General features: G+C 26.8%; 1 protein-coding gene across 1 annotated transcript in view; it reads right to left on the bottom strand.

Annotated features, from left to right (window-relative positions):
- Window positions 1-13,923: 13,923 nt before the first annotated feature.
- Window positions 13,924-19,981, bottom strand: part of LOC129984816 (uncharacterized) — a 54,141-nt gene continuing 48,083 nt past the window's right edge. Inside the window, exon 6 of the mRNA XM_056094777.1 lies at window positions 13,924-14,430. Within this exon, the coding sequence (XP_055950752.1) occupies window positions 14,224-14,430 (207 nt within the window). The 3' untranslated portion in view covers window positions 13,924-14,223. The remainder of the gene's footprint in view (window positions 14,431-19,981) is intronic.

Here is a 19,981-nt window from a genome sequence, read left to right as displayed (position 1 = left end):
AGACATCTAAAATAACCAGCTTCAATTGGCGACCCTCTTGGCGACCAATTTGTTAATAGGGTATTGAATCGATTGCATTACATTATTCGATGAAAAATCTGAGCAATAATGCTGCTTTACTACCATTTAATAGTAAAAATAATATCTTCTATATAATCGAAATGATATCATCATCTTGTTATGTTGTTTCATGGATTTAAAAGTCCTCATTCCACATCTGATGTCTCTTATGATCTATAAGTATAGAACATTCAAGATAAATATTCTTTAAACAGTAATTAAGTAAATTTCAAAATAATGTAAATGGAATTTCCCTTATTCTTGACTGAATTCATTTAATTAAAATTCTCTTTTAGATCATCGATTGAAAAATTCAATTTCTATCCTTGAATTATTTTAGTTTCGGTCATGATGGCTCATGAAAAAAATGATGGCAATTTACATTGCGAACTAATGAAGCGAAAATCTTTCAACAAACGATTGTGTTAAAACTTTAATTTCGGAATATTTCACTGGAAAAAACTGCATTACAAAAAAAGGAGCAAAGAATACAGAAATTAAAAGTATTGTTTATTTAAGACAAAAAACAACAACAAAGAAATAGCTTAAAACCAGTCTAGCGTGTAAATATTTGACTAAAGTACAGCTCTTAAGAAAATCCTTGCAGTGCTTTCTTATTTAGTTTTATTGTGTTCTTTGTCATTCTAAATGGCCTCGAATTCTAGAAATATTTAACTAACTTACCGTAATTCTGTGACCTTGAATTTACAACTCCTTATTCTTCTATTTAGTTTAGAGCTCAACTTCCTTATTATTAAATCTACTAACTGATGAAGCTTTATTCTAACAAGGATGCTTTCAATGACTAGGTCTTCTGCTTTATTAATTTTTGCAAATTACATGTTTCGGTTTTTCAGGCTTTGAGAAATTTAATTTATTTAAGTTATATTGAACGTTCCATTTTGAAATAATACGTAATCCTTTATTAAAAAGAAGCAAAATTGATTTGTTAAAAAAAAATGTAAGTTATAGAATTTTCAAAGAAAATTTAAGAACTTTAATATTCTATTAACCCCTTAATTTCAATGAAATTGGAGATAGAAAGTTGTCATAAAATAAAAGTTAATTTGATTATTAAGATATCTATTGTAACATAAATCCTACCTGTTTCACAAAATATTTTTTAATGAAATCGTAAAATAATGAAAGTCTAATAAACCTCAAATTATAATTTAAACTTCTGTAATTTTTTAAGTAATATAACTTTAAAATTTGTGAATAATATTTCATAGTATATCAAATTAAAAATATATCATATATTATTAATAATTAAATAAGGAAAAAGGCAGTAAGAAATTTTTGTACGGTTTTATTTAGCTTGATTTGCTTCATATTTGTAGAGATGGAATTTTAACATGTTAATTGCCAACTATGAGATAATTAACAACTGGTAGTCCTATTCAAGACATTGATGTCAATTCATCTTTAAAAAAATTTACTTTTTGCTTTCGTGGAATTACTCTTAGACATGCAAAAAATAATTATATATTGTATCTGCTAGGAATGCAAATAAAAATACAAACTTATAAAAACAAAAACAAAAAATTATTAATAAATTGAAAGAAATATAAGCATAAGAAACGGAAGTACATAAAAAAAATCAAAACTCCAAATTCTAATAATTTTGAAGCAAATCAACATAAAGAACTGACTTCAAAAATATGGTAGCAATAGTATGTTTCTGGCCTTTTTTTCTGAATTTTCGGCAATACTTTGGCGCGTTTCCCTCTTCGAACAGCCATTTTTCATGATATGTAATAAAGATTAATCTCGTTGCCGGCTTCTTTGAAACAATTTCTTGTCCAGACATAAACTACGAGATTATTCGTAACTTCTTTATTCCTTTTTTTATTTCTTTAAGAAATTTAATAGTTTATATGTGTTATATTCAAAGTTAAGAATAATGTAACTTGATTGAATCAGAATGGTTTCTAGGACTAGAAACCTGCCATTTACCTCGACAGATCAAATGTTTAAAATCACTTTTTCACTTGCTTCCATACAAGCTGAAATTTTTAAATTTTATACAGTTCTATGTTATCTATGACAATAAGCTATGTTAATATTATATTTTTCATTTAATCAATTAAGTTACTTTGATTCGATTCCATACTAATGGCAACGCCTAATAGAGAATTTTGAAACAAATTTCCTCCGAAATTTCACAATAATTAAAACAAAATATAAACCAAAGATTAAACCAGCTGGAGTGGTCTTTCCAAAACTCTCTCGTATACTTTCTAATAAACTTATCATGCCAAAGAGGGCCTAGCATGGCACTGGAGTACAATAGTTATTTTCTATTGAGTAATATCAATGGTTATTTTATATTTTATCTTAATATATATAAATTACGTGTCACGTTGTTTGTCCGCGATGGACTCCTAAACTACTTAACCGATTTTAATCAAATTTGCACACCGTGTGCAGTTTGATCTAACTTAAAAGATAGGATAGCCCTTTTTTGAATTTTTAATTAGAATTTTAATTATTAATTAAAAACTAACTTTCCCGCCGAAAAATCGTTTCATTTTCCCCACCGCCAAATGAGTACGGCTTCAGTTTTTTTTCCCCCAACAGTCATGAGGCTAGGCTTAAGATTTTTCGGCTGATTATTTAAAACGATTCTATTTATTTTTTTAATGTTCATTCTTAAGTACTTTTGAATTAATATAAAACAGAATAAAGGAAATTAAAAATTTCTAATCTGCATAGCGTTACCCCAACTGGTGTAGAAAAACTCACGCATTTGCGTTACGTTTCGAATCCGAATGTTCGAATTATTTATGATCCTATCCGAAAACGTTTCTCAGGAATAAGATATCATTTTCCACAATTATTTTTTAATGCATACAATAAATTTGATACGTTGCAACGGATAAAGTATCACGATCTTATGTTTGAATTTTGTATTACTGTGCACGGTGGCAATTCTCAGAAATAAGATATTTTATTTGAAAATGATTAATTACAAACGTTTTAACGGATCACTGATTAATATAACATACTAAAATTCTACTTTTTTTTTTAATTTTAAAGAAGTTTGGAAAAATACTTGGAGGTGCACACGGATAATTATTACTTTTCGTTTTGAATGAATTCCGATTCTTTATTTGACTGTTTACTAAGAAAAATGTTGTACGGCAATAACATTTGTTACCTTCATTGAATTTTCAATTAAATGATTTTATTTCTTTTGTTAAGCATATCGTAAAAAAGGTAAGTGAACGAGCCAATAATAAGTTCCTCTAATCGGATAATAAAAAAATATTAACTCATTTGTATGCTAAATGAAATTTAATCTTTTTTATATAAATTATTGAAGATATGATAATAAAAAATGGTTACAATAATCGTTTCAGTTTTTCATTTCTTTACTAATAAACTGCATGTACGTATCAAGTTATGTCAGCTATCATCAACTCAGCTATCATTCACTTCAGCTACAATGCTTATCATTATTTAATAAATGTTTCTGAAACTGATTTCATTTTGTAAATGAATTCTGAATTATTGCAACAGACAAATGTATCAATGACGGAATAAATCTCATGGCAACTTCATGTGTGGAATATAGAACTTTTTTTTAAAAAAAAATCTTTCCTTTAAGCTGAGGAAGCCAGAATCGGTATCACTGAAGTTAGAGGATTTATTATACATCATAAAGGGTTTATACTAAGAAGGAAGGTTTTAAGAAGGAACAAATTATTTGTTCATTATTTGACAGTCACTATTATCTGTTAGCTCCAAGCGATTCTAACGGATGGCGGTATCTGTTGACTGGATTGAGTAAGTATTCTAACAGATGGCGCTGTGTTAAAAGTACCAACGTTTCACATAAGCTACAATTTAATGGCATAATCACCACGTGTTGCTGAGGCTAAAGTATAAGTTAAATTTATTTCGTAGTAAACGCAATACAATGAAATTCAATTGTTCTTACTTTTTCAATTTTTGGTATTAGCATAGCCGACCACGTGTTATTTAGACTGAAGTATAAATTGAATTCATATTATAGTAAAAGTAATACAGTGCAATTCTTCTTGCTTTTTAATTATTAGTGCTTCATTGTTCAACAATCTTTAATTAAAATGCATGTCTAAAACAATCATTCTTATGGCGAAGTGTTGAAACACTTCGATTGGCCATAAACATGCGCGTACAATTGCAAAATGATCCATCTGCACAAATATTTTCTGAATAATTACTAGATATTGGGAACGGTAAAATAGAACTGGAACCAAATACGCAATGCATTAAACTGCCAGACAATTTCTGCACTGTTCTTGAGGGAAAAATGAATTGATTCAGAGTATTTTTCCGGATATACAGAGTAATTACTTGAATCATAACTGGCTCAGTTATCGGGCTATTTTGGCAGCCAAAAATGTTTATGTTGACGAAATTAACCATATAACCTTCGATTAAAGATTAGTTCACCTATTATTCTCCTGCGTAATTTGAATCCATCTCGATTATGCAACGGTACGCGTTTAGTCATCAAAAAGATCACCGGAAATATACTTGAAGCTACCATTTTAACTGGAAAGTTTAAAGGAGAAGTGGTCCTGTTGCCACGTGTTCCGATGATACCACCAGAATCTACGATACCCTTCAAAAGGTTACAGTTTCCAATTCGTTTAGCTTTTGCCATGTCTATAAATAAGTCTCAAGGCCAAACAATGTCCATTTGTGGTTTAGATTTGGAAAATCCATGTTTTTTTCATGGGCAACTATATGTTGCATGTTCACGTGTAGGAAAACCGTCAAATCTATTTGAGTTAGCTAAAGACAGGTTAACCAAAAATATTGTGCACCGATTAGGGCTAAATTAAATTGAAATTAAAAGTATTTATAATTCCAAATAATAAACATTAAGATAGTTTTAAATCTTTTATTAATAAACATTAATAAAAGATTTAAAACTATCTGCCCTACCTACCTCATTTATAAGTTTAAGTGTTATGTGTTTTTTACTCACAACTTTGTAATGTACTCATTTGTTACAAACTTGAAAACAAAAAATAAAGAAATTTAAATTTTTTTTTGTATTGATTTTTGCTCAATATCAACGGTAGTAGAAAATCAATCATGGAGGTCCCCATGTTTTTTTTTTTTTTACAAATGGCATCTGTGTAAAAAAGCATGGTGGTCCCCATGACTGGTGTTCTCCTACCGTTTCCCTTGAATAGTTTACTACTATGTAATATTACAAAAACCTTAGCCACAGCAACGAGTGGCCGGGTCTGCTAGTTGAAATATAAATTTTTAGGTGGAGTTTAGCATTTTCATTGAATTTATCGTGTCATGCTTGGCGACTTATTTGGCGATTTATTCCTGACATGCGGCTAACAGTATCTGAAAATCGATTATTTTTAGAAGCGTTTTTCTCAATCGATTGATACAAAGATTTGACATAAAACTGCACTTTGTAGTCACAAAATTCCATACCAAATTTGATATATTTAAGTCATTGCGTCTTTGAATTATCACGTTCAACATATATCTGAAAGTACGGACCGACAGACAATCAATTTCTTGTTGGATTTAGCTCAAAATTTGAAAGGTGTTGTGGCGGATTGGTATGAGCGAGGATAGAACCTGGCACCTTGTGGTTCGCAGTCGAGTAACAAGACCACAATACAAAAGCAATTTCCTGTGTTTCGTAGCTGTTAACTGGCTTATAAGCTTTTCACCACAGTACTCTTACTCCAGCCTTTTTGTGTTGCTGCGTCAAGTGAATATGACGACTTTCGGTTGCTGTGGGTAGATGGCGTCACAACAGCTGTACGAAGGTTGGAAATTCATCGTCCAAGGTCACCAATGTGACGGATTGTTGTGAGCGAGGATAGAACCTGGGACCTTGTGGTTCGCAGCCGAGTAACAAGACCACAATACAAAAGCAATTGCCTGTGTTTCGCAGCTGTTAACTGGCTTATAAGCTTTTCACCACAGTGTCTAGACTATAGATGTTTATTCTTTGGATCGAATTTTATCTATCTAGTTCTCTTTATTTTCAGTTATTGTGTTAACTTGTATTCGAATAGCCGAATCCAAACTTCCTCTGAACAGATTTTACTCAAAATTTGATAAAAATCTGCAAATTTGGTGTAAATACCGCATACCAAATTTCATCTGTCTACTTAAAGCGTTTCTGAGTTATCTTTATAACAGACAGACAGACGGACATTTTCCAAAAATGTGTTTTTCGAACTCATGGAAGTAAATACGTGGAGATTCGTCAAAATCTGGAATTCGATTTTTTTTTATGATTATTATACTTTCTTTTTATACGTATACGAGAAAGTAGAAAGTGGAAAATAATAAAGCCAAAACTTTTATTTTTACTACATTAATAAAAGTATATCTATGTATACATTGTTTTTACTCATCATTAAATAATTCTTACTAGTTTTAGTTTTTCGCTTTCATATATTTAACTAAAATAATTTTCTAAAAACTTGAAATATATTTCTTCTTATTAGAATCAGATATCCAGGGTGGAAAAACATAGCTAAATGGCTCTATTTCATTAGAATTCCCATCAAATATAAAAAATAACTGGAATCTTAAATAGTAATAATGTTTCTCCCGATATAGTCACATTTCACAAAAAAAATTAAAGAACTAGGAAACAAGGATAAATAAACGAATGTTTAAATTTATATTTTATATTATTTATTATATAAAATAAGATAAGCGAATATTAAATTTATATTTTTTAAAACTTTTTCTAATTTTGTTTATAGAAACACAAAAATGTGACAAACAAAAATTAAACATATCTTTTTAGAAAATGCTATTATTTAAAAAGCATATTAAATGTCTTTTAACGATTATTTATTCCTTTTGCAGATACAAAAAAATAAGTCCTAAATCCAATTACCTACTTTTCCGCCATTAAAATAAATGTAACAAGAACTGCTTTTACAAGCTGAGTCAACTGATGCTTTCTTTTTAAGTAGTAATATTCAAATAAAAATAACCTTTGTATTATTTAACAAGCTGCTTTTTTTTTCTTCCAGTATAAATTACTTGTAAGATGTATAAAACTAGAAATTGATTCACAAAGAAATTTTTTTAGCTCAACATTTGCAAAAATAGCAGATGCTTGGAAAGTTATTGGTAAAACACAAATCACTCCAAGATAAATCACATCAGTTACTGCTGAATCATGATATATCGCAGGAGAATAAGATACATGATATACAGCGGATATGATATAGTATATATGATGCATGATATACCAACATAGATATCAGAGAATTTTAAATTTTTCTTGACGAATTTTAAGTAAGAATGGATTAAGTACATACTACTTACGGAACAGTCCAGATTAAATATTTTCAGAGCCTTAGGCAATGCATCTTCAAGTGTCCTTTTTTAAACATCTTCTTACTCAAATTGATATTAATTACTCATGTAAGAAATTTTAAGCAGCAACTTTTGTTAATATGACAATGCAGTGAATTACAGTACTCTTTCGAAAGAATTTGTTTCAGATTTCTCATGCAAAAAAATAATTCAAATTTTAAATAATTTTTAAAAAAATAGTAAAAACAATTATTTTGAGCATAATCTATCTATTTAAAGAATCAAATATTTTTTAATAAAAAAGAAACATATTTGTATAGATTAAACAACGTAATATAAATTTAGTAAAAGATAATTAATTAAAAACATTACAATGATGTTTTAGCCTTTAGTTGATATTTAATTTGAATTCAATTCTGTTTGAGTAAACACTCTTGTAAATCAAATTACTATCATCAGAAACTAACGCGAAAAAACTCTATCAAAATGTCGGGGCCTCTAATGTTTTGGCATCCGTATGAAGCTGCCATCTTGACCTATTTAATAACCCAGGTTTACTTATGAATGATAAAAATTGAACTAATTAAGATTTATTAAACATACATGTTAAATCAAATCAACTTAATGTACTAAAATGATTTATCAACATCAGATCATGCGTATTTCTAATTTCTAGGACAAGGCTAATTTAGCATGCTTTTACAACATCGGAATCATCTGTAGATAAAACAGTTTTTATCTGACATGGATAACATTACAATGAAAAAACATAAAATATTCTAATCTTTAAAAAAAAATTAAAATATTCCTCAAAATAAATGTGCTAAGTAAACCTTAAGTTCATATCTTCTAATACGTTCAAATTCGTTATGTAGTTTTCTGGATAGACATAAAAAATGATTTTGATTACATCCATAATCAAAATACGCGCAGCGTCCTCAATAAGTCTGTAAAGTAAAGATTTATTCATTTATTTGGAGAATATTGTGTGTGTGTGTGTGTGTGTGTGTGTGTGTGTGTGTGTGTGTGTGTGTGTGTGTGTGTGTGTGTGTGTGTGTGTGTGTGTGTGTTTTGTATGATCTTGTATTTGGAGTTTTATAATAAGTTTTATTGTTTCATGCAAATAAGATGAAATAAATAATCGTCAAATAATAACATTATTTAGCGATGCTGATTATATCATATAATACAATTCTAAAATGTGACTTTACAAATTTTTGTGCAGTGACTATGATTAAAGATATTGATTTTTTCATTAAATATTCTTATGTTTTGAAATATAACAGAATCGATTTCAAATTCGAATTGTAAGAGTGTTTTATTCCAATTATAAATTTTAACTTAAACCACATTTTTAAAAAAAAACAGCAAGTCCTAATCTCGTCAAATATTCGTAATTTGCATCAACAGTTGTAACATTTTGCTCATAGAGCAACATATTATAATTGTTTTACAAATTTAAAGAAATCAAGGGTTGTATATTCTTTAGGAAATATAGTCTGTCCGAAATTTTTGGAAACGAAGAATTCTGACCTACATATATGTAGGTATATGCATCTAATTCTTTTTGGTATTGAATTTATCAGTCTGGTATTCAATTATAATTTGTAAAAAAATTTCATTCTATTTAATTGAAATATGTTATTTTTATTTGCTAAAATCTGTTAGTCAATAAAAAAATATGTATCAAGAAATGCCAAAACATTTATATAAAATGTAGTATTAAAATGGATTAATCAACAAATTAACAATTCATGATGTTTACGATTCTGATACTTATAAAAACAATCAATTATAAAATATGATATTTTTTTTCTTGTAGCTCAAATACCGAATAGAAAACAAAATGCGTTGTTTTCTACTTGGTTACTTTATATTCTATATCTATTAATGTCGTAGAACAATTTTATTTCAAAAAGTTGTATTAAAAAATTAGTCAACAAAGTTTATGAGTAAAGATTATCATAACTATGCAAAAATTCAATTGTAAATTGATGTTATTTTTGATATGATGATAATGATATTAAATATGATATTTTTTTATTGTAATCGAAATATCGAATGAAAAGATAACGTTACTTTCTATTCAGTAAATATTTCAAAATCACAGAAAAAAATATTATATAAAATCAAGGAATATCATTAAATCATTTTATTCGAAGATATTGTATTAAAAAGAATTTATCAACCAATTAACAATTCTTAATATTGGTGATTATGACATTTATCTACATTTCTAAGAATATCAGTATAAAATCATTCTTCATTGTTGTATCTTCAAACCAATCAAAATATGCTTCAACTTATGTTGTTTTAATCAACATGATGAAAATATCATCAGCAAAGTAATTCATTAAAAAAACTATTCGTAAAACTAGCGAAAATATAGAATCAAGGAATATCAATAAACCATTTTATTCGAAAATATTGTATTAAAAAGAATTTATCAACCAATTAACAATTCTTAATATTGGTGATTATGACATTTATCTACATTTGTAAAAATATCAGTATAAAATCATTCTTCATTGTTGTATCTTCAAACCAATCAAAATATGCTTCAACTTATGTTGTTTTAATCAACATGATGAAAATATCATCAGCAAAGTAATTCATTAAAAAACTATTCGTAAAACTAGCGAAAATATAGAATCAAGGAATATCAATAAACCATTTTATTCGAAAATATTGTATTAAAAAGAATTTATCAACCAATTAACAATTCTTAATATTGGTGATTATGACATTTATCTACATTTGTAAAAATATCAGTATAAAATCATTCTTCATTGTTGTATCTTCAAACCAATCAAAATATGCTTCAACTTATGTTGTTTTAATCAACATGATGAAAATATCATCAGCAAAGTAATTCATTAAAAAAACTATTCGTAAAACTAGCGAAAATATAGAATCAAGGAATATCAATAAACCATTTTATTCGAAAATATTGTATTAAAAAGAATTTATCAACCAATTAACAATTCTTAATATTGGTGATTATGACATTTATCTACATTTGTAAAAATATCAGTATAAAATCATTCTTCATTGTTGTATCTTCAAACCAATCAAAATATGCTTCAACTTATGTTGTTTTAATCAACATGATGAAAATATCATCAGCAAAGTAATTCATTAAAAAACTATTCGTAAAACTAGCGAAAATATAGAATCAAGGAATATCAATAAACCATTTTATTCGAAAATATTGTATTAAAAAGAATTTATCAACCAATTAACAATTCTTAATATTGGTGATTATGACATTTATCTACATTTGTAAAAATATCAGTATAAAATCATTCTTCATTGTTGTATCTTCAAACCAATCAAAATATGCTTCAACTTATGTTGTTTTAATCAACATGATGAAAATATCATCAGCAAAGTAATTCATTAAAAAAACTATTCGTAAAACTAGCGAAAATATAGAATCAAGGAATATCAATAAACCATTTTATTCGAAAATATTGTATTAAAAAGAATTTATCAACCAATTAACAATTCTTAATATTGGTGATTATGACATTTATCTACATTTGTAAAAATATCAGTATAAAATCATTCTTCATTGTTGTATCTTCAAACCAATCAAAATATGCTTCAACTTATGTTGTTTTAATCAACATGATGAAAATATCATCAGCAAAGTAATTCATTAAAAAAACTATTCGTAAAACTAGCGAAAATATAGAATCAAGGAATATCAATAAACCATTTTATTCGAAAATATTGTATTAAAAAGAATTTATCAACCAATTAACAATTCTTAATATTGGTGATTATGACATTTATCTACATTTGTAAAAATATCAGTATAAAATCATTCTTCATTGTTGTATCTTCAAACCAATCAAAATATGCTTCAACTTATGTTGTTTTAATCAACATGATGAAAATATCATCAGCAAAGTAATTCATTAAAAAACTATTCGTAAAACTAGCGAAAATATAGAATCAAGGAATATCAATAAACCATTTTATTCGAAAATATTGTATTAAAAAGAATTTATCAACCAATTAACAATTCTTAATATTGGTGATTATGACATTTATCTACATTTGTAAAAATATCAGTATAAAATCATTCTTCATTGTTGTATCTTCAAACCAATCAAAATATGCTTCAACTTATGTTGTTTTAATCAACATGATGAAAATATCATCAGCAAAGTAATTCATTAAAAAACTATTCGTAAAACTAGCGAAAATATAGAATCAAGGAATATCAATAAACCATTTTATTCGAAAATATTGTATTAAAAAGAATTTATCAACCAATTAACAATTCTTAATATTGGTGATTATGACATTTATCTACATTTGTAAAAATATCAGTATAAAATCATTCTTCATTGTTGTATCTTCAAACCAATCAAAATATGCTTCAACTTATGTTGTTTTAATCAACATGATGAAAATATCATCAGCAAAGTAATTCATTAAAAAACTATTCGTAAAACTAGCGAAAATATAGAATCAAGGAATATCAATAAACCATTTTATTCGAAAATATTGTATTAAAAAGAATTTATCAACCAATTAACAATTCTTAATATTGGTGATTATGACATTTATCTACATTTGTAAAAATATCAGTATAAAATCATTCTTCATTGTTGTATCTTCAAACCAATCAAAATATGCTTCAACTTATGTTGTTTTAATCAACATGATGAAAATATCATCAGCAAAGTAATTCATTAAAAAACTATTCGTAAAACTAGCGAAAATATAGAATCAAGGAATATCAATAAACCATTTTATTCGAAAATATTGTATTAAAAAGAATTTATCAACCAATTAACAATTCTTAATATTGGTGATTATGACATTTATCTACATTTGTAAAAATATCAGTATAAAATCATTCTTCATTGTTGTATCTTCAAACCAATCAAAATATGCTTCAACTTATGTTGTTTTAATCAACATGATGAAAATATCATCAGCAAAGTAATTCATTAAAAAAACTATTCGTAAAACTAGCGAAAATATAGAATCAAGGAATATCAATAAACCATTTTATTCGAAAATATTGTATTAAAAAGAATTTATCAACCAATTAACAATTCTTAATATTGGTGATTATGACATTTATCTACATTTGTAAAAATATCAGTATAAAATCATTCTTCATTGTTGTATCTTCAAACCAATCAAAATATGCTTCAACTTATGTTGTTTTAATCAACATGATGAAAATATCATCAGCAAAGTAATTCATTAAAAAACTATTCGTAAAACTAGCGAAAATATAGAATCAAGGAATATCAATAAACCATTTTATTCGAAAATATTGTATTAAAAAGAATTTATCAACCAATTAACAATTCTTAATATTGGTGATTATGACATTTATCTACATTTGTAAAAATATCAGTATAAAATCATTCTTCATTGTTGTATCTTCAAACCAATCAAAATATGTTTCAACTTATGTTGTTTTAATCAACATGATGAAAATATCATCAGCAAAGTAATTCATTAAAAAACTATTCGTAAAACTAGCGAAAATATAGAATCAAGGAATATCAATAAACCATTTTATTCGAAAATATTGTATTAAAAAGAATTTATCAACCAATTAACAATTCTTAATATTGGTGATTATGACATTTATCTACATTTGTAAAAATATCAGTATAAAATCATTCTTCATTGTTGTATCTTCAAACCAATCAAAATATGCTTCAACTTATGTTGTTTTAATCAACATGATGAAAATATCATCAGCAAAGTAATTCATTAAAAAAACTATTCGTAAAACTAGCGAAAATATAGAATCAAGGAATATCAATAAACCATTTTATTCGAAAATATTGTATTAAAAAGAATTTATCAACCAATTAACAATTCTTAATATTGGTGATTATGACATTTATCTACATTTGTAAAAATATCAGTATAAAATCATTCTTCATTGTTGTATCTTCAAACCAATCAAAATATGCTTCAACTTATGTTGTTTTAATCAACATGATGAAAATATCATCAGCAAAGTAATTCATTAAAAAACTATTCGTAAAACTAGCGAAAATATAGAATCAAGGAATATCAATAAACCATTTTATTCGAAAATATTGTATTAAAAAGAATTTATCAACCAATTAACAATTCTTAATATTGGTGATTATGACATTTATCTACATTTGTAAAAATATCAGTATAAAATCATTCTTCATTGTTGTATCTTCAAACCAATCAAAATATGCTTCAACTTATGTTGTTTTAATCAACATGATGAAAATATCATCAGCAAAGTAATTCATTAAAAAAACTATTCGTAAAACTAGCGAAAATATAGAATCAAGGAATATCAATAAACCATTTTATTCGAAAATATTGTATTAAAAAGAATTTATCAACCAATTAACAATTCTTAATATTGGTGATTATGACATTTATCTACATTTGTAAAAATATAAGTATAAAATCATTCTTCATTGTTGTATCTTCAAACCAATCAAAATATGTTTCAACTTATGTTGTTTTAATCAACATGATGAAAATATCATCAGCACAGTAATTCATTAAAAAACACCAGCGAGAATACTCTAGCACGTTATTACATACTCTTTTGATGCTGTTTTCTAAAATTCATACGCATTTTCTTTCACCTTAATTGAATAAAAACCAGTTCAAGAAAATAAAACCTATCCAATCATATCTCCCTACCAACACACTGACCTTTGCTTATAGCAAATTAAGTCCAGCACCAACTAAGCATCAGAAAAGGGGAGATGTTCTCGGACATTTCAATTAAATTTTGATGAAGTGCAGAGATGAAGTGGTCTCTTGGTTGGCTTGATTAGGTAAGTATGAGAACAATGCCAGGTGGTGATCTCAGTGCCTGTACCATGCCATCTCGAAGAAGTGTTGCTCGTAGCGGGCGTAGAATCCGGGCACTCGCATCGGTGGCATTTGGGTGTTGTTCCTTGTACTAAAATGCCGGAGTCCGGCTTCCTCTTCAATCCGGCGGAGCAAGCGAAGGACTCGGGTCCAGTAAGGGTTGTCTGGTAGATGAATCTCCATACACAGGTGGTTCACGTGCTGTAAAATGTTTAAAAAACATAATAATCATGATCGTAATTTGTTATGGGTAGTTCAGAAAAATATGGTTTTCGCACCTTTTTAGTTTCATATAGAAAGATTCTTGAATGAATTATTTGGAATGAAACTCTACTCAAGAGTATGGTTTCATCTAAGATTTTGATAGGAATTTCTTTTACATGTATCGACAAAGGAAAGGGAATCTTAGGTATCTTTAAAAGAATTTTGTAAACATTATGGATTTTTGTCCCTTCGCTTGGAGTGTGAGAAAATAATGAAATCAGCAATTTTATAGAGCGCGTGTAGAATTAATTAAATTTAAAAAAATGTGAAATTGGATTGGGAAAAAAAGAGAATCTTTAGAATGAAGTTAACATGGATAAAAATTAACATGGAAAAATATAAAAATTAGGAAATTAATTAGGATTTAAATTAGATTAAGATATATATATTAAAATATCTTTTTGACATTATCCAATTCAAATTATCACTCCCTGCTTTGGACTAAGATACGGCACAAAAGTCTTCCCTTTTTTTTTTATCAGTTCGAACTTAGTCTGATGTAATGGTCTTTATATCGTGGGTCGTTTTTTGAATGGTCATAATGCTTGTCAATAGGGCGATAAAATATATTCACACCGAATTATTACACGGATAAAGATTCTTAATTTTTTTTTTAAATCTCTGAAAAGGAAAATTATTTTTTAAAAAATGGCTAAGAAGTAGAGTTTATATATACCTCTTGTATGCAAGAGTTACTATTGGGATCTAAGCCACTATCATAAAATCGAACATGTTATTTTAAGTAAATAAAACACTTACAATATTAAATGTATAAAAGCTTAATGATAAAAAAAAAGCTCATAAAAATTATCAAATAAATGTGAAAATAATAAATAATGAAAATCAACAAAATAAATCAATAAAAATGGTATAATGAAGCAGAAATCAAATTTCATTAGTTGATTTTTTTTAAAAATAAACCGTCTTTATAATATCTGGAGAAAATGAATTGCTGCATGTATTTTAGTAAAAATGAGTGAGTTTAAAGTAATATAAGAAAAAACAACACAATAAAATGTAGTAAATGCCACACGTTAGATTAAACTGAGACAAATTGTCACAATTTTTCCACGGTAATTATTCCCCAGTAGTCCTACCGTGAAAGGCATATATTGTAAATCAGAAAGTATGGTCAATCCACATTCTATACAATATAACAGAAACTTTACTATTTATTTAACAAAGCAAAGAAGCAAAAGCGTTCGTATAAACACCAAATATTATTTATCTATACTTATATAAAGCTCAATGTGTGTGTGTGTGTGTATTGGCGCTCTACAGGCCTACAGCTACTGAATTTGGCACATGTATACCTTGGAGGTCGGGAATGTGCACCTGGGGTCCCTTTTTTAAATTTTTAATTAGAATTTTAATTATCAATTAAAAATTAACTTTTCCACCAAAAAAAATCTTTTCATTTTCCCCACTGCCAAATGAGTAAGGCTTCAGTTTTTTTCCCACACTAATGAGGCTAGGCTTAACATTTTTCGGCCGATTATTTCAAACATTCTGTTTATTTTCTTAAAGTTTGTTGCATTTAAAATAAAACATTGTTAATTATTCGTCCTTTCAGATTCACACTGAAGTACTTTTGAATTAAAATAAAACAGAATAAAGGAAATTAAAAATTTCTAATCTGCATAGCGTTACCCCAACTGGCGTAGAAAAATTCACGCATTTGTGTTACCAACTGGCGTTGAAAATTCAAGCATGCACATTGTATTCTGATTGTTGACAACTATTCTGAACGGATGCGGACTTGATTTAAATTATTTTTAGGTTAGTTGTATGCTTTTGTAATTAAATTGTATTTATGTTAGTTATATATTTATTGTATATGCTTATAGTTTTAAATACATCGTTTTTATGTAGTTTTTTTCAAACCTGTTTTCGGCCGATTATTTTAAACTATTCTGTTTATTCCGCTTATTATACCGCTTATTATTCCGCTTATTATTTATTCCGATTATTATACGATTCTGTTTATTCTGTTTACGATTCACTTTAATTTAAAGCATAAATTCTACGGGAGTTAACAGAAAATTAGAGAGATACATATTACGTTATGACTGAAGGCCTTTATAATATTATGAGTGAATTATATGACTATCAAAATTTGAAGTTTTAATATATTTTGATGAAGAATTGCATAAATATTTAATTATTAAAATTTTAACGAACATTAAGATTGGCAAACCGGCTGGTTGCCAAAGGCGGCTAGTATAAAAATATAGCCTAAGTAATGTTAGCATCCTTAATTTTAAATACTTTGAATAACATTGTTATAAAATTATTTGAGTATTTGCTTTAAGTAAAAATATTTAATTCTCCTTCTCAATTTCCAGCTTATCTAGAAGTAATAACATATTTCTTTTATTTTAAGTTCATTCAGACCTTCATCAACTATATAATTATCTAAATATATATGTAACGGCAAATAATAATTATTAATTTTTACAGCATATATTATAAGTTATTAAAGCATTTTTGTAATTTTTAAATATTTTCCGTTCACTCATTGCAATAATATTTTTGGCTGTTAACTGTAAATATAACCTGATTTGTTGTGAAAAACGTACTGGCGCGCGGATAGATTCTGGCGTTGTTGTGGTAACCTGTAAGACATTGGAGTCAGCAATTTACCAAATAAACAACTTGGAATTTGGGTAAGATATAGTGGTGGAAATTATTTTGGTACAGTTCTAGGGACGGGTACCATTTGGTAACCTTCCGCCAAATTTTTCTCGCCAAGCCCCGCGGACGCTGTAATCTTCAGAATTTTATTTCTCAATATTATGACTATTTTCAAGAGATGCTGGCGACTTTATCTTTAAAGTTTGGCGCCAAATTTGGCGATACCCGTCCTTAGGATTTAGCCATTATTTTTACTCTAATTTATATTGATTCTTTCAATTAAGCTATTGAATCTCAATAGAAACGTCTCTTAACATATATCTGACTATCTATTATTATATAATTATCTGATGATAGATTCTTTTTTATTTTGTCATGAGAATAATTCGCTAGTAATAATTCGTAAGTTAGAGTTTGAATGATATTTTTATCTTCTTTTAACATTTAAAAATTTTGCCATTTGAAGGATTTTTAATTGAATATACTCTTACACGAAGATCCGCAACTGAATTTGCACAAATTTCACAGTCCCAGCTGAGTTTTTAGTGGCAATTTTTTTCTATCTGAAACTATTTTGCTGCTGCAGAAAAATGTTCTTTCAATATGCATGCTTTTACTAAAAAGTATTTCAGCAGCTATGTCTTTACATGAAAATTAGTGGCAACAAAACTAACAATTGTAAAATTAAATTTTTTAAATGATATTTAAAAAATTTATAAAAATAAATAACATTTTTCATTAAAAAAGAAGTACATACTTATAACAGATTAAACTTTTTTGAAAAAATTTTCAAAAAAAAATAAATAGTGAAATCAAATAAAAAAAATAGTAAAATAAAGAATAGTAATTAAAAATAGTAAAATCAAATTTTTAGATTTAAAAAGTTTATAAAAATAAATAAAAGTTTTCATTAAAAAAAAGAAATACATACTTACAACAGATTAAACTTTTTTGAAAATGTTTCACGCAGTTTTGAAAAAAAAAAGTTTCACGCTATTGTTTTGAATTTGTTATTCCTAAATAGACACGACTGTTATTCTTTTTAAATTAAATATTCTGGTAATCTCGTTTTAGAGATTGATTTCGCAATCCAGTGTTTATTCTAAATAAATAAAAAAATTAAGAGGGTGTGCTGAACATATGCAACTCTTCAAAAAAAATTTTAAGTGGAAAAAATCCCTTTTTTTTTTTTTTTTACTTGACAATCGTGCTAAAATGGAAAGTTTAAGAGTGCTTTCCAACTAAAACGTATTTATTTTAAACAAACTTATTCGATATAATTCTAAATCTTCTTTTGCAACGAGAATATTTATCTCCTAATAGTTAATATCTGCTGCTGATCCGAATCCAAATAAATGCGTCGTATATTCGTTAACTAACAATAAAAAGCACATGAGATTAAATTTTCTTTTCTATATGAAATTTTTATATAGAACATATATTTCCTATATGAATTTAAAAGAAATTTTTCAACGACGACATGAAATTCTCTTAGTATTTAATCATTAGGAACAGTTCAAAATTTGTTAAAATGAAAAATAATAATCGTGGGAAAATATTATTCGCTTTGTAATATATATATGAACAAATATATTTATTCTGCTCCTTATTCACCATTTTTATGCGATTTTTTATTATACTTATTAAATTATATTATTATTTTATATATTTGTTATACGATTTTTTTTAAATTTTTATTAAATTTATTAACAATTTTATAAACAAAGAATATAAATAATTCATTTTTATTGGATTTTCCAAAGGAATTCTAACCCACCAAAAAAATTATTTAATCATTTGCAAATTAGTAAAATGTAACTCAAATGAATTTTAGTGTAATCTTGTTACACTTGCGAGATAATATAAACTTTATAACATGAGGTAATACAAAATGAATTAAGTTAACTTTCACAATATTTGGTACCAGCATCTTCTTCAGAAATAATAGCTATGTTTAATTTCAATTAAATTGTTTGGATATAACTTCATATCCGTGGTTCCTGAACATTGAATCAATGTTATTTTTTCTTGCATATGTTCTTTTAATTAAGTACATGAACTTCGCTAATGGAGTTTCATGAGATTATAGAGCTTTTAAAAATGAAAATGTCTGGTTCATCTATTTTCTAAATTTTACGATATTGTAACTTCACTTTTTTTAATTGTCTTGTAAACTACAAGACAATTATTATAAAATAAATAATAAATAAAATTATAAATATTATGAATGAAAATTATAAATATATATGACAAATATTAAATAAAATCCTAATTCCTTAGCTATCATTAATAGAAGAAATCACGTGATTTAATATTTAATGAAACAATGAAAAAGATTTGAATTATAGGACAACAATATAATTTATTGTTGAAAATAAAGCAAAAAAAGTATTTTTAAATATTTGCCAAAAATCAGAAAAATATTCCACGACTATTAGTGTAATTTAAAAGATAATTATAGAAAAAGCATAAAATTTCTTTTCGTGCATAAATGCTCTTATAAGTTATTGCGAAAATACGTTGAAATTTTATTTCATTTTTAGTTAATGAAAATTTCAAACAAATCGTTCCGAAATGTCCATTTCCATCCTCCAAGGGATATATATGTGCCTAATTTGATAGTTGTAGATCAAGCGATTTACCCTGTAAAGTGGCAACAGACACACTTATTAATCTTCATTAGTAGAGATAATAAAGATAAGATAAATAAACCCTAAATAGATAGAGATAAATAAACCCTTCTTAGTATTAACCATATCCTATAACATTTTACAATTCTCAACTGACAATATAAATGTTGAAGATTACATATGTAATTAGTGCTGCGAAATTTCGAACATGTTAATGTCCATTA

Source organism: Argiope bruennichi, chromosome 9 (assembly GCF_947563725.1).
Source record: "Argiope bruennichi chromosome 9, qqArgBrue1.1, whole genome shotgun sequence".
Taxonomy (NCBI): domain Eukaryota; kingdom Metazoa; phylum Arthropoda; class Arachnida; order Araneae; family Araneidae; genus Argiope; species Argiope bruennichi.
The sequence above is the reverse complement of the archived record's forward strand: the minus strand, read 5'-3'. Positions and strand labels throughout refer to the sequence as shown.